Source organism: Aspergillus chevalieri, chromosome 1, assembly GCF_016861735.1.
Source record: "Aspergillus chevalieri M1 DNA, chromosome 1, nearly complete sequence".
NCBI lineage: Eukaryota > Fungi > Ascomycota > Eurotiomycetes > Eurotiales > Aspergillaceae > Aspergillus > Aspergillus chevalieri.
Genome location: NC_057362.1, coordinates 2306497 through 2328604, shown reverse-complemented (window position 1 = coordinate 2328604; position 22108 = coordinate 2306497). Strand labels below are relative to the sequence as shown.

Sequence of the window (22108 nt, the reverse complement as noted above, 5' to 3'; positions counted from 1 at the left end):
GAACTAGTGGCGAGTTGATGGGGAAAGAAGGGAGAAAAAAAATTAGATTAGAGAATCAGGCAGCCATATAACATATCAAGGATCCTGAATGCAAACAAAGCGATCGTTCTTGGTGTTGAATGTGTGTTAAAGCGACTCGAGACGCGCACAGCGACAGTCGGTCTGCAAAGAAAGAAACAAGTGGATTATTAGACTTTGGTATATGTCAGATGTATGCTGTCTTTGTATGCTGCCGCTGATCTGTTTTGTCCGAACCGCCGGTTGCTGTGAGGCGCAGCAGACTTGGCTAGGGGGCGATTCTGCAATGGCGCGATTGCGATGAAACGTAGCGAGTGACAGTGAAAGAACGATAGAGACAAATATTATGGAGAGAGGATGGACTGGATCGAATTGAATCGAGAGATTGGAGATGGAGCCCGGAACAGGCGGAGAACCTTACAGGTGGTGACACGTGATTTAAAAGGAACGGTCACGTGTCAGGCATCCCAGGGACAGGAATGACGACCCTTGGCTCGGCGTTAATACGGCCTACCATGTTCCCGTTCTACGATGCTACTAATCCGGCGCTTGGTGATACACTTCATGGGCCTCCACAGCCAAACAAGGAATCATCTCGCCACAAACCCTGCATGGCACGCTCGGCATGGCTTCGTCCTCGTCGCTCTCTTCCCATGTAGGCTCATCTGCATGGATAGTCACATCCTCAGCAGGAATACGCACTGATCCCTGTTTCTGAAACATAGACCCGATATCTCTCCCACTGTTCTGCTTTTTGTCCCCCGCAATATCAACCATGTTAGTCACGGCGATATTTAGTAAACTCAGATTCCACCCAGACTTCTCCGGGTGAAGACGCCGAAATAGGGCCAAAACATGCTCCTGCACTAGCCTCTCGGCTACAGCCTCAACCCGATCGCCCATGTTGAAGACATACTGGGGCAGTGCCACAGAACGAGACATGCGATTGTGATAAGGGTTGTCCGGGTTGGAAGGGCGACGGGGTCGGCTAGTCAGACGCAGGGTTCGCGGATGGGCACGCCATCGGATGGCACCTCCGGCCGAGTCCTCCTCGGTCAAATCAATGCGCATCCGACGAAGCAAGCTGACCGTTAGCTTCACCAGCTCATTCTTCACAATTTCGAAACGGTCCAGCCGGCCGTAAGAGTCTTCAATGCTTATTTGCGTCGGAACATCTCTGGCTTCCAGGACTTCGGAATTATCGATACCATGAATCAGCCCCCAAACCCGTGCACCCATTCCCTTAGAATACCCAGGACCCCCCACAATGCGGTTGAGCAACCCGGGACCCATTCCAGGCAACAGACGAAGCTCGCGCACGGTAAGGGGGTTATCCATCGAGCGAGACATGTGGTCATGGAGTTTATGCGCAATTTTGGAGCCTATCCCCGGGATCTTTCGGATCTCATGACCGTTCATAAAGCGGATGACATTACTATCAATGGTGACATCTGGTCCCTCATCGACTCCATAGGGTGGCAGAAGCGTGGTCTGACTCTTGGGCTTATGGACTTTGCCTGCCAGCTTTGCCAATAGTTTGTTTGTGGAGATGCCTACTGTGGCTGTGTAGCCCTTGTGAGACTCCAGCTGTTGTCGCAGATAGCCAGCTAAATGCGAAGCTACTAAGAGCCGCATGCACAGTAGATCTGATTTGGGGGCCAGAAAGTATCCTCGTGTTTCTGGCGAATTGGTTGGTTGCTGATCAACCGGGGGCCAGGTAGGACCGTAGAACTCGGTGGCGTTGTAGATGAAACCGACAGTAGGATCCTGACGGTCGAGATGGAAAAACGAGTGTTCCAAGTTGTTGGTGTTCAATAAGTCGATGTTGTAGTCAATCATGTCAGTCACGTCAAGAAATAACTGCGTCATCAGTCAGTCTCTGTCTTGGCCTGTTATTTTAGAGGCACTCAAGGCATGCACAAACCTCATCAAATCCCAATCTTTCAACACGGTCACCCCAAATTAAGCTCCGCAAATACAGGAAAAGCTCTTTGGACACATCCCGGAACTGGGTGAGGTCCTCCCCCAAGACAATAACCGCATCGGGACACACTTGCCTGGCATCCTGGATACGCTGCAACTTGTACAAGCCCCTCCTCCGGGCTTCATAGTTACATGTCACGATAATTTGTTTCTGTTGGACGGCCAGCGGACGTGATTTCAAAGCCGGCTGGTCGACCTCGAAGACGGCGGCATAGAAACAGTCATAATCCTAGTCCGGTGGTCAGCGGTGGCCCAGTGGGGTATAGACTTTGGGGTTCAAGAATAGTTACAAACCAAGTGGAGGATAACCCGACCATTACCGTCTCTGTTAGCCATGGACAAGAGGATCTTCTGGGTCTGGTGGGATTTGGAGATATTTTGGTATGATTTGCGGTTAGAGCGCCATCACGTGCGGTGGTCTATGATTGGCGGAAAAGCGGTGGCTGGAATGGACAGTAATATTAAAGAGATTAAGAGATGCCACTATTGAATAGTGCCATGGGTCTACCAGCCTCTTTTTTTTTCCTTTTTCCCTGCATTCTAGATAGAGTAGCATGCTCTGTGTAAAGCACGGAGTACGAAGTACTCTGTACAAGTACTACGGGGCTACTACAGAGTACTGCTACTGCTACAGTATCAGGCAGGCCCCACGTGCTTTTTATAGCCGTGACTAATCAGCGATCCGTGGCAAGAACCATCCATACTGAACAGAGAGGGGAGTCGTACTCGTATGGAGAAGAGGACAGGTATTTGTAGTAGTAGAGTACAGTAGTAGAGAGTACAGTAGTAGAGAGCACAGAAAGTGTCATAGTGCAGAGGACAGAGCAAATACTAGCCGCGTGGCAGTGGATCTGCTCATATATTATGGACCCTCGAAAGTATGCAGGAAATAGTTAAAAATAACTGATCTATATTTATCCTCACTTTTTCTCCTCTTGTTTTTCACCATTAAATATTATTCTTCCTTCCTCTCCATCTCTTCGTCTCTCCAAACTCTTATCTTGTCCTAGATCCTTGCTGTCCTCGTGCGGGGTGTGCATCTCTCATCATCTCTCATCTCTTCCATCTCACCCTCTCTAAGCGCCGCACTATATCACACCTCCACCCTCCACCCGCGCACACACAAATTCTGAATATATTCTTGAACGCCCTCACATATCCGACCACCGTCATGCTTGTCGTCCCCATGCCCCCGCAAACGTCGCATTTGCATCCTGCCTCCAAGTCGCCCTCTTCTTACCCTTCATCATCTTCTACGCCAACAACAACAACCACTCCCGGCGAGACGCGCCCCAAGCTTGCCACCAAACCGAAGCTCACTCTCCAAACCTCGTCGCTTCCTCGCACATTTGGCCGTTCTACCACTGGCCTGTCTCTCTCGCTGGCCACTGCCTCTCCGACCGTATCCAACACCTTCAAAAATGCCTATGAGCCATGCCCGCCCTCCGCCATCCCCACCACATCCTCTTCGACGCCCTCTCCGATCAAGACCTCTACTCCTTTGAAACACTCGAGACAACCTTCCTCCAATAACCCCTACCAACAACCACTGGGCGTGAAGAGCATCCTGCGCAACTCGCCCTTGGATTCCACATCTCATCGCCGGTCGGTTTCGATCGGTGGTGGCAATGGCGCATCGGGATCTCGTCGGGTATTCTTCCCTACCAAGAAACAAGTGACCTTTCGGCAAACATTAGATGAGGAGATCCGGACTGTGCATTATGTGGCACGGCATTCGGATCTCCTCGCGGAAGAGTCGGATCTAGACAACCAGAAGAAGGAGCAGAAGCAGAAGCAGGAACAGCCGGTCCAGGAGGGATCCGATTCAGACTCTGATTCGAACTCGAGTCTGGCACCGTCGGATTCTGGCTCGGATGATGACCAGACAGGGTCGCTAGACAAATCTGAACGGAGAAAGCGGAAGAGTCTCAGCGCAGAGAGACAAGTCCGCGCTGCGGCATTACTGGATGGCCTTGAGGGCGATGCGTATGGGATTTCGACACCACAAACACCCCGCCAGGGTCGTGTCAAGCGTCGTCGCGAATGGAAATGGACATTAGGCCCGGTCGAGGCGCGCAATGAAATTTACGGCCTTCCTCGGACGCCTGACGAGGCCAAATCTTTCGACTCGGAAGGAAAGAAACACGAGCACGAAAACGAAACAGAAAGCCTGGGGTCATGTGAATCCGACTGGACGTCAGCCTCATGGTCCGGTTCATCAGTTGCTTCATATACGAACACTAGGCCTGACGAGTTCAAGACTGCATGACACATGACATACAATGACTTCACCATGACTATGACCATGACCACGATAGATTATTTTTGCTTACTTCTTTTTGGGAGGATTATGAATCATGTTGCTGCATTGCATTGCATTAGTTATATACCCATCAGCATTATTTTTTCGAAATGCATCATATCTTCTCAACCATGTTACTTCCATACATCATGACCGCAAGGCATCCAAATTGGATTCTCTAGTAGGCATCCGCAATGTCATAGTAACCTAGGCCGCTCTACAGTTCTACCTTTAATAGCTACATCGTCTACAGATCCAGAATGTGCATTCTTCATCAACACTCCATCCAGCTTCGCACTACATTCACTTGAAAACACTAACCACACATCTCAAGAACAAGAACAAAACCATATACTCACCATGGCGTTCCTCAACAACTACCCTCCCTCCCTCATAACAGGCCTCACCCTAGAGTTCACCAGGCAACCTTGCACCAGACAAACCTTCACCACCATGGAATCCCTCATCACAGCTGCACGCACCATCCAAACCCAACTAACAAGAAATAGCACCACAAACCAATACCTCCTAGTCCAAAATCTACCCACGGACATGCTCAACAGCCTCATCGAAGACAAAAATGCCCTAGACGGGATCACCTTCCGATTCACCTTCGAGGGAAGCACAGGACTAATCAAGATAATCCCAGCTAAGCATACCGCTGTGACAAGAGAACTAGCAAAGACCATCCTGCTAGAATGTCTTCTTGCCGGCGTCCCAAGCAAAGAGGAGATTTACTGGACAGGAGGCAGTACCGCGCCCACTATGTACAAGGCAGCAGCTGGCGACGCCAACAGCAAAGACAAAGGGAAACAACCAGATGATAGCTTCCTGCCACTAACCCGCCAGCCACACGGCTGGCCAACATTAGTCATCGAATCTGGTATTCCACAATCCCTCCCTCGTCTCCGCGAGGATGCGAAATGGTGGTTTGAGACTTCCGCCGGAGCGGTGCGCTCGGTTCTCCTTTTGGGAATCAACACGGATATCAGAACGATCGAGGTAGAGAAGTGGGCGTTTGGTCACACCCATGCTTGTCCTATTAGGGCTCCGTACCTGGTGCAGAGCGTTACTGTCTCGCCTAGGGGGGTTGAGGGAGGTGCGGCGGTAATGATTCGGTTCCGGGAGTTGTTCTGTAGGCCTCGGAAATGGGACGATGAGGAGAGGGATATTTTACTGGGGGGTAAGGGGTTGGCTGATGTTGTTAGGGTTTTAGATTAGGGTTGTTTGCTTTTTGGTGGCGTCTGATGATTGTTTTAGTGATATAGGTTGCTTGGTGCCTTTAGTGAATATGAGCAAAACAAAATGCAGTCATCTCAAAACCAAGTCGAATATTGTACAGGACCAAGCCAACCAAACTAGATAACAATAATTCTCGCTCTATCAAAGTCCACGGAGACTGGACTTTCACAGTGTCTTATATATCAACTAGAATCCAGGTAACAAGTACTTCCGCAACAGAATAACTATTACCATCTAGAGTCCCAGCTTCAAACGGGATCTCATTCCCTGACGCTGTTTTGGATGGCCGTATTTGAAATTAATCACAATCGGTATATCTGTGACCATTTGCACCGCGTCGGCAATCAGTTAGAGTAAATATAGAAGAGAAAATCAGTAAGCCTCCAGAAATGAGGCTAATGTGCCCGGCGGGAGCTGCTCTGGCGACTGGAGCGGATCTCAGCAATATGGAGTACAGCTAAACGTTATGATGCTGATCCAGTAGTTAATGCACCAGATTCTTATTCTTCTGGGTAGAATTTTCGTGGACAGTACAATTGCTTGTATGTGTATGTACATCGCTGTAAAATGGAAGATGGAAGTTTTATGCATTCGTGCCCGTGTCCGTCCAATACATTTCTGGTTCCATTTGACTTGGTGATCGATTTCGTTAGACTTTGTGGGCTGTAGCTGGCATCTCTTAGAAGCCACGGAGTGTCCTTTGATCGTACGTACTCAAGGCCACAGAAGTGCTATCTGTACCACATCCTATTTCCTCTGTTTTCTAGCCATGGATTGGTCATCTACCTGTGATCCACCAGTGTTGCAACGTGGGGTTGCCACTTTCAGTTTCAGCTTTCATCAGATGCACTACCGGGGGTAAGCAGTGCAATTGGCGTTCGTTCTTATATATCTTTTTGGGCAATTTCTGAACTTAGTTCAAATCACAAGGATGGTGTCATAGCTTGTATTAGTATGCCAAAATATCAACGCAGAAGTCGCTTTTGACAAGTTTTGTCAATGCCTGTCTCAGGTCCAGGACGGAGACTATTTTTCGATCCGCTAAATGCGGCCAGCTTCAACAAACGCGAGACCGTAATACTGCAGATATGGTAGCCCAAAAACTAATATCCCAAGCTCAATGTAAGGTTTCACACATTCTTTTAGGAGGTGAAATTTCCTTCATGGAATACAGCAGCCACGTTCATCTATGAGACCAGCCTTAGTCATGAGCATGTTCAGTTCCAACTTGCTAATGATAAGCAATTTCATGAAAATCGCACATGACGTGGCCAGCCAATGTAGAAAACGCAGGAACGTGTATACGACCAGTGCCAGTCGAACAGAGACGAAAAGCGAGGCACAGGTTGCTTTCCTTTAATCTCTGGTGGTAATGAACGGTATGTAGCTGTCTTGGGTGCTTGATGCCTGCGCAATTCACATGGAGCAACAGTGACTCTATCTTTGTATCATGTTGTAAGCTTGTTGCTTGGTCCTCAGTTGCGGCTCTTGCATCCAGAAAGCTCAGTCATGGTGGTGAAAGCTTGAAATTTGCTGGGGCTTTCTGGGAGAAGCCATGAAAACATATGTGCTCTCTCGTGTGCTCTTCTCCGACTAAACTCAGTAATTTTCACATTCCAAACCAAGCTCAGTCAAAATGGGTCATTTAGTATCATCATAAGCCTCTCTAGCCTCTTTGAGGCAATAACAAGATAAAGAGGATAAAGAGAATTTGACTCTCCCCTCATTATCCCCTGCCACCCTCATCGTTGATATCTCGCGTTTGTTTCTTGATTCTAATACTGCTGGGTTGCCTGATAGGTAGCGTTATGATTATACGAACAGTTCCTCGTAGTTTGGAAATATCGAGTCACCAGTTGACGTTTTCTTTAATATATGTGGTAGTGACTCATATACGCCTGTCTCAATGACCTATTTCATCGTCTTGATTTTGGGCATAAATAATCACGGCTTGTTTACCTTCATCCTGTATGTTGGCAATATACTTGTCGTGGTACTTCCTTAACGAGGCTCACTTCTTCCTGGTTAAAACAGGGAGATTAGGATTAAGCGCAATTGCCATATCCTGCTAACCTTGCTGTAAATGAAGGTGATGATGACCTTTCTTAGGTCCACGGATCCTTCCTGAATAAATTGGTATTCGAAACAGGATTCCGTTCGAGGCATTGTTAATCTTCCTTATATACCATTAGAAGTATAGGGTGATAATGTACTGGTTTCTTCTTTCCTTCTAATTCCCACGCTCGTTCCATTCGGAATCATAAAGTTGTTCTTCCCGTTGTAAAATGCAAGCTTGGTCCGGATTCGGAGCCAGGAAGCTTCGAACAGCCCGGGGTAAGCTGACTATTATCCCGTAGATGAAACGTCCTCGGGGATATGGGAAAATGGTCGATATAGATGATAGCACCAGAGATACAGGAAGATGACTGTGTTGAGCCATCCTGACAAGTGATAGTCAGGGTGATATAAGGGTACAATAAAGGAAGAGAGGGTTTTGGCCGATGTCAGTATGTCTCTATGGAGAAGTAGGTGGGTGTTTTGGTGATTTAAAGCTCCTGAACAAGAGTAGGATGAAGGTTTCAAGTGATGAAGGAGTAACAGTGAATATGTATAAGGCTGCAAACTATCATAAAACATAATCATGACCTGAACAAAGTATTCACAAACAAACTCAGCCCTAGTATAGCGTACAAAACAATCACAAAAGGATACAAAAGAAATGAAACAAAACCTAAGTCTCCGTCTCAACGTCCGGCTCTCTCCCAGTCAAATCGCCCGTAAACTTCTTTCCAACCCTCCTCAGTGCATACTTCGCCTCGTCCTTTGCAAACGCCATGTTCCTCGCAGGCTTCCACTGCATCAGTCCGCGTTGCTGACGTTCATCTGTGCGTTTGTTCGCCTTTTTGGTGGCTTTGTCGGCTTTGTTGCCGTTGGAGTTGCTGCTGGTGTTGCTGGTATCATTGGTTGTGGTGCTTATGATTGTAGGGGTATCTTCGCTTTCTGTTGAGGATTGGGTATCGGAGTCTTCGTCATGCTCGTTATCGTACCCCTGACCATGGTTCTGGGTCTCACCGGACTCCCGTGACCGTTGCGCCTGGGTTTCCTCGGTTTCCTGAAACTGGCTGGTTCCTGGTGCTTGTGCTTCAACTGGCGGCGGAACAACAGGGTCATGGGGGGGCTTATCACGCCCCGGCTCGGCAATCTTGCGTCCCTTGTGATCCGTATAGGCGCGCGGATCATCACCAAAAGCACCACTCCAGTCGATTCCTTGCTTGTCAATCCAGCGCCTGCGTTCCTTTAGATCCGCATGCTTGAGCACGTCGCGTCCGTTCACGAGGGATCGCTCATGCAACTGCTCGACTTCTTCCGGGACTTCAGCGATGACATTGCTTGTGCGGACGCCTTCCGCGACACAGGCTTCCCATGACTCGAAGGTCTCGCGGGAGTTGTTGTCGACGACGAATTGTTCATGGGACTCGTCGATTCCTGGGCTGAAGCGGCCCTTGAATTTGAGACGGCCAATCTCAGTAAGGTCTTCCAGACCGGGAACTTCCTTGGCTTTCCAATTGGTCTCGGTGATATAGTTCTGTGTCAGGCGAGCACCTTTCTTCGTAGACCAGATGGGGATATCGATAGAGGTGTCTTCGTTGTCAATGAGGTGCTGGAGCCAGAAGACCGCGAATCCCGCTGCGTGGTGCTTGCCTTGCGTGTGGAGCTCAAAGACCACAGGGCTACGGTAGCGGTGCTTCACGGGGAGACGGATCTGGTGTCTTTGTGCTGTTTTGCTGGTGAGGTCGAAGGTGGCACTGTTGTTCTCAAGGTGGCATCCGTGACGTGGGAGTTTTCCGCTGCTACCCCCTGTGCGAAGCTTGATCTTGCAGTAGTGGTTGAAGCCCTCCGCAATGAGCTTATTGGAGGTGAACTCGAATGTTCCAACATCCCAACCCAGCATCTGTGGAGGAAGCTTGGTCTCGACATGCCGGAGCAGAAGCGAGATGCGGATGCGGCCGAATCCTACACCGCCATCAAGCGGGTACCATCTTGTGGACTGTGAGCTATTCTGGAGAATATCTGAGAGTTTCAGTGGCACCACACCCAAGATGGGATCGTGCTCGCGATATCGCTGGTCTCGGACAGTCACGGTGACCACGGCAGATCTCCAGTCGCGGATGAACCGCTCGGTTCCAGCATTGAAAATTGGCTTGGAGCTCACGGCTTTCGCTCGAGTACGGTAGACCTGTTCATGTCAGTTCATGTGTCGTTTTACAATAGTTGTCGAACGTACCAATTGGTCATTGAGTATAACCTTGCAGTAGCTGGTAGGCAACTCGCCACCCTGCTCTTCAGTATTTTCACCGTACTTCCTAGCCGGTTCATACTCTCTTCCTTTTCGGTTGCCTTTGCTACCCTTAATATCGACCAGCTGCAGATTCACAATCTGGTGGACAATGATACTCAGAATACCACTGGGCCAGAGAGGATCCGGGGGTGTGCGGACGATCGCGTCCTCTTCCTCGTTGCTGATAACGCCCTTCTCGTCCTGAAATTCTGGAATGTCTTGCATGTTCTCCGGTAGGTCCTTCTTCTTACCATCGGTGATCAGTTCAGGCCTCAACCGGGGCTTACCAAAGAATCCAACTTCCCAGTGCAATTCACCCGGCATCTCGCTGCCTTCGCTTAGACCCTGGAGCTTTGACACCTGAGGATACATCCGAGCCGGGTGTTGAAGCATCTCACGGATTGGGAGTTCCACTTTGCCAACGATGTCATCAGCAGTGGTACGGTCAGAATCCCAGAGCTCGACACTCAGGTTTTCATCGGCCTTTATCAGCTCTGGGGTAACGAGAAGCGCTGCAGTTTCCTCCCAGATAGGGTTGAGGTCATCTGTGATCACACGCGTACAATACATAGGCTTTCCGTACTTGGAGAAGGACAAGTTGATATAGGGGTCGCTACCTCCGCCCTCACTGCCACGGGTATCTTGTTTGCTCAACCCAACAGCACGGTGTATGCGAACCCACATGATACCTAAAGCCTGGGTCTCTTTGACAACGTCGTCGCCCTTCAGCATCATGCCCAGGTCCATTGTCATCGACTTGGGAGCGGCAAACATGCTACAGGCAGTTCCAATGGCATAGTTGACAAAGTTGGATATCAAGGGAAGGTTCAAGATGTTGACACCGCCACGCACCATGGGCATACAGCCAGCCCGGATATGGGGAATGCCTACCAAGCTGAACGTCACATCCTTCATGAACGGAGCCTCGGGCATCATCTGAAACCGCAAGCGTACCGTCCCAACCATTTCAATCAATTCCACGAAAACAGGGAATGGCACGCCAAAGAGACCCCGGGATCCCAGGTAGAAGACGAGTTGCATGTGCATATTACGCGCTTTTGATGAAGCAGATTGGGTACTCGGTTTCGCGTGGTAGGCAAAAGATGCTTCAAGGTTGTAGTAGCTACCACCCTCTTCTGCAGCGGCAGCTTCTTGCGGGTCTTTTTTCTTGTTCTCCTCGTGGATGTTCTCTTTGAGGTTCTCGACGTGGTCGTCCGGGAGAGCGCGCATGCTCAGGATTCGTAGAGGGTTGTTCCCTTGGTCAATCTCAGCGATCCGCACATTTTCAATCACGCCGGGTGAGGACGCCTGCATAATGTCCTCAATGGTGTCGCTGATGGGGGACAGCATCTCAGGGTTAACGAGTCCCCAGAAGACACCAAGGAAACTGTTCATCCACTCGACTGATTCAGGAAGAAGATTTGCCGTAGCCTAGATGATCTAGTCAGTATTGTCCTCAGTGCAGAGACAAAGGATTCCGTACCGTTTGTCCTCGGAGTTGCTCACTGCTCCATTCTAATTCCCGGCCACTTCGAATGACCTCCTTCATCCACAGCCATACGGCTGATGTGACGCAAGCAGCCAACGGCACCAATCCCCAGAGAGAAGCACCAAACATCCTACCAACAAACAGAATTCCCAGTGTAAACCCCAAGCACATCCCTGTCGCACGCTTTTCCAGGTGTTCGAACATAGGCTTAAACGAGATCGCCGGGGTAGGGTGAAAGAGAACGTTCGTTCTCTCGCCTCGAATGGGGACGTCGGATGTTGTCCCTTCAGCGACGGGATCTGGAGGGGCCGTGACATCTTGTGCTTCTTTGTATTCTTCGTAGCTTTGGTTCGCATGGGTTTTGACGTTCTTTTATTATTAGTTTTGGTCATTCTATTTGATTGCAAAAGGATATAAATCTCACCGTTTCCTTGCCAATATTGGCATTTGGAATCGCCAACTGAACCGTTATTAGCAACATATTCACATCCCCCGTCTAGAAGTGACATACCGTCGGATTCTTAACCGGCTCCATCGAATCCTCATCCTGATCCTCCACCTCAATATCGCGACCCGTTATTGGATCTGTAACCATCCTAGTCTTCCCCTTGGGGATCTCCCGATTCTTATGAGCGGCCGTCTCATCTTCCGGTTTTTCTCCGAGTGCTTCTTTCTCGCGGCGCTGGTCTTCTTGTTTCCTCGTGATTTCTACTTCGTGGGCTTCTCGTTCGCGTTTCTCGGTGTCCAGATGTTGCATGAATTTCTGGATGGTGGGCACCGGGTTGGCGGCACTCCAGTGCTCACCTACCCGGTGTTGTTTGGGGGAATGGGGCCCCTGCCCGTTGGTGCTCATGTTGGTGGATTGGTCGGTATGGGCGTGTTAAGAGAAAGGTAGATTTGGAGATGGTATGTACTTGGCAGATGGCATTGATTCCCTCCCAGCGCCGGCCAAAGCTAGGATATGGTCAAAACGAGAAAACGAGACAAGCTGTAGATAAAAATAAAAACGAAAGCATAGGAGTAGCCGATGGGCGACGACAGGGCTGAGAGCTGGTTCACAGTCCAGCTACGTCATTGTGGAGGATGAGGAACCGGGAATTGGCTGTCGCACTACCCTGCCAATGGATATCACTTGAGATGTACGTACACTCAGCAGAGATGACGAGGATTGCAGATACACGCGTGGGCTATCTGAGGAGATGGTGGGAGACAACTATAATATAGAAAAGCCTTGGCAGTGTTCAACAATGTAGTATGAGTATACAGCTTCCACTTCAACCTCAACCCGACTCACTTCAATTGCACCTTATTCACCGTTTAAGAAGGATTACATCCGATTTCTCTATGGATAGATCTCTTAAAGTGCTAGAAAGTCATGTTTGAATTGATCCAATGGAACACAGGGTTATTCAACTGTTCGATAGGCTGTTCACGATCTATGATGTCACCAGTCACTTGTAACTAGACACCTCAGGCACCTAATATCTGACCATCTCTACTCTGTACGGAGTAGCTCTGGGCTATCTCTATAGGATCTCATAGCATGTCAATGCTTTGAGTCAATCACCAAAAGGATTCTATATGAGCAGCAATTGCTCAATGAATAGGCGTGGTCTGCTGCAGAACACTGTAATGTCAAGTTATATATATTCTGCTGCGGCAGTACCAGAACAGGCACTTGGACCTACAAATGACATACCAGCCTTATATATCTTCGGAGCACATATACAATACCATCTAGGATAGTAGCTATGGTGTTGTCCATACAGTAATTGTAGATATAGCACACTGCCTGTACTCCGTACTATGTGTACTTCAGCCAATGGCCGCCAAGCTTCGGCCGTTGTTCGTTTTGCCGCCTAACAGTCAAATCCACACTTGGCTTCTTCAACGCTATTCAGACCTCCTTCATCCATCGCATTGAATCAGCAAGAGCTATCTCCTGATCCTACACGCATTCTGAAGAACAACGATAGCTGTTGCTTACGACGTGCACTACCGTGAGCGAGACGACATCTCAAGACCGACCAATCGTCACTCCTGCAATTCTGCCCGTCAGCGACACGAGAAAGAGAACAAAACAACAAGATAATGTCTGCTCCAGAAGAATCGGCCGCACAGAGATCTGCCCGTCTCCGTCGCGAACGTCGGGAGGCCAAGATCAAAGAAGGGGGTACTGCGCGGTTGGACAAGATCACCAGTATGAGTGGACGGACGCCGGCGAGTGGTATGTTTTCATTTTTTATTTTGCATGCTACAATCAACATAGAAGGAACCTACAAGATAAACCGATACTGACTGCTACAGCCCGTGAAGATGCGTCGCCGACCCCAGCACCACAGCCAACGAGCCTGACATCCGCCCCCCGACCGGCACCGACCGTGACTCCTGCTACGGTCATCCAGGATCAGCAATCACCGGATGACCTCCAGGCGCAACAAGAGTACTTCCGGGCGCTTCTCCGACAAGCCGCCCCTGCGCAGGGACAACAGCAACAGCTGCAGGAGCAAGGAATTGAGGACGAGGATCCGGCCGTGAAATTACTTCATTCAATTCTCGCAGGGAACGTACCGGGATCAGAACAAGGAGGGGCAGGGGCAGGGGGTGCAGAAGGGCCATCACAGGCCGATCTGCTGTCTGCACTTGGTCTCCCACCGTTCTTGTCAAGTCTGGTTGGAGCAGCTACGCAGACTAAGTCGGAGACGGAGAAACAAGAGACATGGGTGTGGAAAATGGTTCATGTGGCTTTTGCGCTGGTTATGGCGGTCTATGTTTTGGTCGTGATCGGCACGTCGGTAGCAACCTATGGCAGCTCCCCTCCACCGCCAGCGACGGCGCGAAATCCATTTGTGGTGTTTACGACAGGGGAGATGGTGTTGAGTGGAGCACGGATGGCACTCAAGAGCCGACGGGGTGCGAACGGAGGCATAGGGGTGTGGGTAGAAATGATGCGAGATGCGGTTCGGGATGGAGCATTGATGGTGTTTGTGCTGGGGATGGGGACATGGTGGCAGGGGTGGTAATTTGTCTAGATAATCGTATTGTCTATTCAGAACTCTGCGTGAAATTCTACTTTATACGGTATTCGTGTCCTTTGTTCGAAATCTTCTACCTGCACAAGTACTGCTGCGCCGCATGAAGACCTTCCGGAAGTGGCGGCGTGCAGCCGGACTAGAAACTGTCCACCATGGCGGGAAGACGATCATCTTAGCGGCGCTTAGTGGGAATTAGCACTGACCGGGCTTTTTTTGCAGGGAAGGACTGCCATGGCAGAGGATGACAATGGCTACTTATATACCCCGACAGAATCCAGTATTTTCGGGTCATAGTCGAAAAAGAATCCCTTCCTCCATAACCTCGGTGTTGGCTCGGTGACGGTATAAGGGACTGATTGAATCAGTATGACCGAACTTCCGTGCGGCCGTCTGGGGAGTGGGAGTGGGAGAGGGGAGTCGATCCCAGTTGGTGCCCAATCGGTTCGAGTCCGTAACGACAATCATAATCGTCTTTTGAATTCAGAGTCTGGACAGAACCGGCTGAGTAAGTCCTACAAAGTAGAAGTATGGCGGGGTTGGAATGAAGGATTCTGAACTAGAATAGGGCAATTTGGATAAAACCTCCCCGCCATCTGTATCTCTGTACTCCGGAGTATATTCGGACGAAAAGAAAAGAACCCCCGCGAATGCCAATATGCGCCTGTATCTTCCAGTAGGATTCGATGTATTCCATGCGCTCCCTCTTTCTCCGGAGTCCAACGATTCTCCGGAGCAACGGAACAGAAGCCTGTCACGCCCCGCATGGCCGAATTCGGTTGAATGGTCAGAGTTGCAGTGAGTCTGTCTCCGGAAAGAAGTCATATTGGGTGAGAGAACATTGGACAGTAGAATAGACTCTATGGTAGGAATTCATCTGACTCGCCTCATCGCCCGAGAGAGTGTACTCCGTAGAGAGTGGTGGGCATGAACCGGTGCCCCGACCAAATTTCAATATAAGAAGATCCCCTCCCCAACGCTCCTCCCATCCAATTACTCCCCACTGCTCTAATTCTACTTAGCATCCTTTCTCCCCTTTTCTTCTTAACTACTTCTGTCATCTCTTCTTCCTCCTACACATTGCCTCCTTTCCTCTCCTTCCTTCTTCCTTATTCCCTCTTGTTCATTCCTCTATTCAACAACCCCGCGTTCCGGTGAGTTTATTCCGCTGTCATCGCGTCCTGTAGCCAATTACTGACTTTTCTCTACTTGCAGTTCCTCAATTCCTCTTTCCTCGTTCCTCTCTAATTCACCACCGATACCACCGCAAACATGTCTGAAGGAGACGTTATGCCCCCTAAGCCCGCAGTGGTAAGCTTTATCGCCCAGAAAAAGTAACATCACGCAGGGACTAATCTCTGCAGGTCTCCGAGGCCCACGAGGTCAATACCTTCAACATCCCCAAGGCCTTCTATGACAAGCACCCCACAGGCACTCACCTTAAAGACCTCGACGAGTACAAGAAGCTGCACGAAGAGTCCATCCGTGATCCCGACACCTTCTGGGCTCGCATGGCCCGCGAGCTCCTCACCTTCGACAAGGACTTCCAGACCACCCGCTCCGGTTCTTTCATCAACGGTGACGTTGCCTGGTTCGTTGAGGGTCGTCTGAACGCCTCTTTCAACTGTGTCGACCGTCATGCTCTCAAAGACCCCAACAAGACCGCCATTATCTACGAGGCCGATGAGCCCAGCGAGGGCCGCACCATCACATACGGAGAGCTTCTGCGTGAGGTTTCCCGCGTTGCCTGGGCTCTCAAGCAGCAGGGTGTCAAGAAGGGTGACACCGTTGCCATCTACCTTCCTATGATTCCTGAGGCTCTCGTTGCTTTCCTTGCTTGCTCCCGTATTGGTGCTGTCCACTCCGTCATCTTCGCCGGTTTCTCCTCTGACTCCCTCCGTGACCGTGTCCTCGATGCTGGCTCCAAGGTCGTTATCACCACTGATGAGGGTCGCCGTGGTGGCAAGGTCATTGGTACCAAGCGCATTGTTGACGAGGCTCTCAAGCAGTGCCCTGATGTCACCAGCGTTCTCGTCTACAAGCGGACCGGTGCTGAGGTCCCTTGGACCCCTGGTCGTGACCTCTGGTGGCACGAGGAGGTTGAGAAGTACCCCAACTACTTCCCTCCTGAGCCTGTCAACTCCGAAGACCCGCTCTTCTTGCTCTACACCTCCGGTTCCACCGGTAAGCCCAAGGGTGTCATGCACACCACCGCTGGTTACCTGCTCGGTGCTGCCATGACTGGTAAGCACGTCTTTGACATCCACGACGATGACCGCTTCTTCTGCGGTGGTGACGTTGGCTGGATCACTGGTCACACCTATGTCGTCTACGCTCCTTTGCTCTTGGGATGTGCCACCGTTGTTTTCGAAAGTACCCCCGCCTACCCCAACTTCTCTCGCTATTGGGATGTTATCGAGAAGTACCAGGTTACTCAGTTCTACGTTGCTCCCACCGCTCTGCGCTTGCTCAAGCGTGCTGGTGACGAGCACATCAAGCACCAGATGGAGCACCTGCGTATCCTTGGCTCTGTCGGTGAGCCCATTGCTTCGGAAGTCTGGAAGTGGTACTTCGAGAAGGTTGGCAAGGAGGAGGCTCACATTTGTGACACCTACTGGCAAACCGAGACTGGTTCCCACGTCATCACTCCCCTTGGTGGTATCACCCCCACCAAGCCCGGTAGTGCCTCTCTGCCGTTCTTCGGTATTGAGCCCGCCATTATTGACCCCGTCTCGGGTGAGGAAATCACTGGTAACGATGTCGAGGGTGTGCTCGCCTTCAAGCAGCCCTGGCCCTCTATGGCCCGTACCGTCTGGGGTGCCCACAAGCGCTACATGGACACTTACCTGAATGTCTACAAGGGCTACTACGTAGGTTTTCTCTTAAACTTCTTATTGGAATCTCTTGAAACTAACTACCATTGCAGTTCACTGGTGACGGTGCTGGTCGAGACAAGGACGGCTACTACTGGATCCGTGGCCGTGTTGACGACGTTGTCAACGTTTCTGGACACCGTTTGTCTACCGCTGAGATCGAGGCCGCTCTGATTGAGCATCCCCAGGTTGCCGAAGCCGCTGTCGTCGGTATCGCTGATGAACTCACCGGCCAAGCCGTCAACGCCTTCGTCTCTCTCAAGGAGGGCAACGAGACCAACGAGCAGGTTCGCAAAGACCTTGTCATGCAGGTCCGCAAGTCCATTGGACCGTTCGCCGCCCCCAAGGCCGTCTTCGTTGTGGACGACCTCCCCAAGACTCGCAGCGGTAAGATCATGCGCCGTGTTTTGCGCAAGATCCTCAGCGGCGAGGAGGACAGCCTTGGTGACACCTCAACGCTGTCGGATCCTTCCGTTGTCGGCAGAATCATCGACACTGTTCATGCTGCGCGGAAGTAAGCAATGAATTGAAAAAAAAAAAGAAAAAAGATGAATATATTGATGTGGACGATGACTATATGCATATGCTTTTATATATATGTGTGGGCTCTTGTCACCCCTGCTTTTTTTTTTTATATTTACATACCTTATGATTCCCTTTTTTATTGCGTTAGTTGCAGTATTCATGAATGAATTGCATAATCTTATCACTTCACCCAGGGTACTCTGTAGTCAATGTGAATACACCCTAGACATCCTGAAAATCTAGCTGCCAATCAACTCACTCCAAACAACTTCCAACCTATCCCGTACAACCCTCGCCGGCCAATAATTCAACACCCTCCCCATACCAACAACCACATCCATCAACGCCCTTTTTACTCCACGACTACAACCACTAAACCTCTCCGCACAAATACTAACCGCAATGCAAGCCGTCGTCAGCGCTGGCGCAGATTGCTTATTTGAAACCGCAATCCCACAGATCTCCAACACAGCAGCCCTCAGCTTCTCATCCACTTTCTCCATCTCTAGATGTAGCGCAGGTCCAATGCGGGGTATGTATGGCGAATATGCTGCGAAGAGGATATCGAATAACTTGAGGGTTTGCGCTGCGACGATGTGGCAATCGTCTAGATACCACATACCAGGGAAGAATACTTTTTCTTCTGGATTCGGTTGTTCGAAATAAACCGGTGACAACGACACAGGCCTCGAACGCACCCATTTATCCCGTAGGGAAACTAACTCTTGATAACCAACTACATTCCCGTATCCGGGGGATGTATCATCATAGCAGTACTGAATCACCCGTGCCCCGATAATAAGCAACCGATTCGTCCAAATCGCATCTATTGCAGGTGTCCAGACTAGATGATCCCGTGTAACAGAGAGGGAGAGGGGAAGCCGGAATGGCCGTTGTTGTGAGAAAGCCATGTGGAATTCCTGCCGGAAGCCCGTCCAGAAGACGGCTTGTCGGAGACTATCATTGGTTTTAGGGTCGAGGGTAGAAGAGGGGGAGAGAGCGGTCTGCGCCTGCGCTTCGATGAAGACGTGTAACCCGCGAGCGGCAGTTTCGGTGGGGAGAGTGACAAAAGGGTCTTCATTTATTAGTAGCGTTTTAGGGGGAGAGAGGGGGAATGGGAGGGACCGTACTGTCTAACTCCTCATAGAACCGGAGTATAACTACCGCCGCGAGCAGATTCCCGTCCGTGATTGCGTCTGGTTCACCAGCTAGGGAGCGCAGGTCTGTGATGCATTGGTTGTGGTAGTATAGCACTGTCTCCTCGTTGATGATTATGCTATGCCTCATGCTGTATTTCTGGCAAGTATCTGTCTGTCGAGATGCAGACAGAGTGCTGAAGTGTCTCGCTGACGCAGCTAGAATTGCATGCCGGAGGGTCAGGCATTCACGTGCCCTTTGAGGAATGAGGCTTGCGAAGTGGTTGGAAGAATCACAGATATCAAACTAGAGCTCGTTAGTAGACTGGACAGAGTACATGCCTGTGGTGGATAGTTGAGTACCCATCTTGCTAGTTCTTCGACAAAGTAGCGGAGGAGACATGCTTCGTTAGGACCGATCTGGAACCAGGGAGTGTGGCTGGTTTTGAATTCTGTTTCTGGTGAAGTAGGTTGAGAGGATATTGGAGGATTGGGAGGAGCTGGGCTGTCCAGGGTTTGATTCGACGGAGAAGAAAGGTTCGTTGAAGTTCCTGTGAACTTGGGCGTCTCGTCGATATATCTCGCTAGTCCGACCATTTAGCTAGTAACACAAGTACATCAAATGTATACAGGGTAAGCAAACCAGTCGAGCCTGAGCCATGGCGAAAGCTCGCCCGCCGACTGATCCGAATACACTCCCTGCCGAACTTCTCGCATCGAGCGCATTTAGGGCTGCCAGTATCGCCTGGATATCGTCAGCAGACTATCTTCTGGTAGTCAGAGAGATCAATTGAGTTACATTTGACATGATGTCCTAAGTCCAACCACGTTAGCCCCGCAGCAAGCAGCAATGTTCATCACATACTTCGACAATTCTCACTGGCCGTCTTAGCAATGGTTCACTAACAGTGGCTAGCTACTTACCAGGGATTGTGTCTCGGTGGCATCGTTGTATCCTGCAATTACATAGATTAGAGCCGTGATATCGTCGACTGTTCTCTTTAAAGAAGGACATCGCCGATGCTGACGAACGGAGGATCTTCGGCTATTTCCCCGCATTGTACTCCACGATAATGCTGTTTCGCTATTTGAGGGCCTATGCTCTGCCCGGGGTATATTTCTCTCTTGAGATATATGACCATAGTAGAGGAATGAGAGGAAACGTATGATACTGATGAATTGCAGGCCAGCTTTGCAGCTGAACTGTACAAAGATTCCCTTTTGGGATGAGAATCGCCGATGAGTTTCCTTTTAAAGCAATCGTTCGCCGATTCTGAATCCTTTTCTGAACGTATCCCAGCAGGTATCCAGCAGAGCTCATCTCGAAGACACCCAAATGAGCTGCCTTCTGGAATGTATATAGACTGATAGATATCCAGACTAGGCCACATGCCACAGTTTCTTTCGTTATTGAACACAAATATAAATTCACTATGTACGTCGAAATCCTAGCAGCCCTATTCCTCCACTTTTTTACTTCCTACGTGATATTCCCAATAATAACCTACTACCGTGATCCTAAACTTCTCCGCCGCTATCCCAATTTCTACAAATTGTCCGGTATATCTGATCTCCCCTACATCTACGAAGCCCACAAAAGCTTCCGTTCCCGGAACCTCTACGAAGCACACAAGGAGCATCCCGTCCTTCGCGTTGGACCCAACTCGCTTTCCTATGGTGACCCGCGAGCAATTAAAGACATATACGGCCACGGCACGGCATGCGTCAAAGACCGCTTTTATTCAGAAACTGGAGGGGCGCATGCGCATCTGGCGGATGTCGTGGATAAGGGTGAGCATGCACGGAAGAGGAAGATCCTTGCTAGTGCATATGCGCTGAAGAATCTTGAAGAGTGGGAGTATAAAGTGGGCGATATGACGGAGAGATTGGTAAAGGCTTTTGATGAGAGGTGTACAGGGCCGCTGCTCCCCGAGGAATTACCAAAGGAAGAGGATCTCAGGGTCGACTATCGGATGTGGACGAATTTGTATACCATCGCCGCAATGGCGAGTATTGGGTTGAGTGAGGATTTACGGTTCTTGGATCAGGGGTCGGATTTGGTGAGATCAGAGAGTAGGGATGGGAATATCAAGCACGTTTCTTTCCGGCAGTGTCAGTCTGCTGCTGGTCGAGTTACCTATAACCTGGTCTGGGCTTATGATTGGTACCAAACCCTGGTTCGAATCAGCAAGCTGACCTCCTCGACTTACCGCAGACTGTGGAAGTTGAATGACGACTGGAACGGGATTGTACTAAACCGTGGAACAACTCGACTCAAGCGATACCTAGCCGGAGAGAAACTTGACGACTTCTTCGCCGCCATGATGGAGGATAAGAACGGCAAACCGCATAACCTTGAATGGGGCGAGATCTTGGCCGAAATCAGCATCATGATGAATGCTGGATCTGACACCACTGCTATATCTCTGCGGAATGTCATGTTCTTCCTGCTAAAGAACTCGCATTGCATGGAGAAGCTCCGTGCTGAGGTTGACAGCGTCCTCGACGAAGACGAGGTTGTCGCACCTTATGCCAAAGTCAAGCACCTACCGTACCTCCGCGCCTGTTTAGACGAAAGCCTGCGCATGCTCCCACCGGTAATCTTCGCTCTCCCCCGTCGAACACCCCCAGAAGGCACAACCATCCTAGGCGAGTATATCCCCGGTAACACTTCTGTCAGCATGTCAGCATACGTGGTCCACCACAACGAATTCATCTTCAAAGACCACAATGTCTACCGGCCGGAGCGTTGGTTGGGAGAATCTGGAAAAGCACTGCAGCCGTATTTCATCCCGTTTAGCACTGGGGCGAGGGGGTGCATTGGCCGGAATATTAGCTATCTTGAGCAGACGGTGCTTTTGGCGTCCTTGTTGCATCGATTCGAGTTTGCTTTGCCACAGCCTGAGTGGGATCCTCCTATTCCGGAGACGACCAATTTGAGTCCGGGACCAATGCCGTTGAAAATTTGGAGGAGGCAGAGTCAAAGTGTGTGATGTACTCCGTAGGCTTCCCCAGAAACGGAGCAGAGGGATCCGTCGAGAGAGGAGCGGTAGATGCCTGACAAGACAGTCATATATATGTGAGCATTCGAGATTTTTCACACAGCTTCAACTCTTTCTTTCCACAATTCGAGGTAGTTATTACTAGTTTGCAAATACAGTGTAGCGGT

At 50.1% G+C, this 22108-nt stretch overlaps 8 protein-coding genes across 8 annotated transcripts; 5 read left to right on the top strand and 3 right to left on the bottom strand.

Moving 5' to 3' along the window:
- Positions 1 to 555: 555 nt before the first annotated feature.
- On the bottom strand, positions 556 to 2337 carry ACHE_10842S (putative DNA polymerase iota; the record flags this gene model as incomplete). The annotated part of the gene is made up of 3 exons (XM_043283764.1): positions 556 to 1878; positions 1943 to 2230; positions 2296 to 2337. The coding sequence occupies 3 exons, from the start codon at positions 2335 to 2337 to the stop codon at positions 556 to 558; spliced, it is 1653 nt and encodes a 550-aa protein (XP_043131962.1).
- An 835-nt stretch (positions 2338 to 3172) lies between these two features.
- On the top strand, positions 3173 to 4270 carry ACHE_10841A (uncharacterized protein; the record flags this gene model as incomplete). The annotated part of the gene is made up of 1 exon (XM_043283753.1): positions 3173 to 4270. The coding sequence occupies one exon, from the start codon at positions 3173 to 3175 to the stop codon at positions 4268 to 4270; it is 1098 nt and encodes a 365-aa protein (XP_043131961.1).
- A 393-nt stretch (positions 4271 to 4663) lies between these two features.
- Positions 4664 to 5524, top strand: ACHE_10840A (uncharacterized protein; the record flags this gene model as incomplete). The annotated part of the gene is made up of 1 exon (XM_043283742.1): positions 4664 to 5524. The coding sequence occupies one exon, from the start codon at positions 4664 to 4666 to the stop codon at positions 5522 to 5524; it is 861 nt and encodes a 286-aa protein (XP_043131960.1).
- Positions 5525 to 8276: 2752 nt separating this feature from the next.
- On the bottom strand, positions 8277 to 12226 carry ACHE_10839S (C2 domain protein; the record flags this gene model as incomplete). The annotated part of the gene is made up of 5 exons (XM_043283730.1): positions 8277 to 9782; positions 9831 to 11315; positions 11368 to 11742; positions 11798 to 11833; positions 11885 to 12226. 5 exons carry the CDS (start codon positions 12224 to 12226, stop codon positions 8277 to 8279), a joined length of 3744 nt encoding a protein of 1247 aa, XP_043131959.1.
- A 1238-nt stretch (positions 12227 to 13464) lies between these two features.
- Positions 13465 to 14396, top strand: ACHE_10838A (uncharacterized protein; the record flags this gene model as incomplete). The annotated part of the gene is made up of 2 exons (XM_043283719.1): positions 13465 to 13600; positions 13681 to 14396. 2 exons carry the CDS (start codon positions 13465 to 13467, stop codon positions 14394 to 14396), a joined length of 852 nt encoding a protein of 283 aa, XP_043131958.1.
- A 1281-nt stretch (positions 14397 to 15677) lies between these two features.
- ACS1 (acetate--CoA ligase) lies at positions 15678 to 17796 on the top strand (the record flags this gene model as incomplete). Its single annotated transcript, XM_043283708.1, has 3 exons — positions 15678 to 15716; positions 15770 to 17275; positions 17332 to 17796. 3 exons carry the CDS (start codon positions 15678 to 15680, stop codon positions 17794 to 17796), a joined length of 2010 nt encoding a protein of 669 aa, XP_043131957.1.
- A 246-nt stretch (positions 17797 to 18042) lies between these two features.
- ACHE_10836S (uncharacterized protein) lies at positions 18043 to 19090 on the bottom strand (the record flags this gene model as incomplete). Its single annotated transcript, XM_043283697.1, has 2 exons — positions 18043 to 18878; positions 18934 to 19090. 2 exons carry the CDS (start codon positions 19088 to 19090, stop codon positions 18043 to 18045), a joined length of 993 nt encoding a protein of 330 aa, XP_043131956.1.
- A 1282-nt stretch (positions 19091 to 20372) lies between these two features.
- Positions 20373 to 21932, top strand: ACHE_10835A (cytochrome P450; the record flags this gene model as incomplete). Its single annotated transcript, XM_043283686.1, has 1 exon — positions 20373 to 21932. The coding sequence occupies one exon, from the start codon at positions 20373 to 20375 to the stop codon at positions 21930 to 21932; it is 1560 nt and encodes a 519-aa protein (XP_043131955.1).
- Positions 21933 to 22108: the final 176 nt, after the last annotated feature.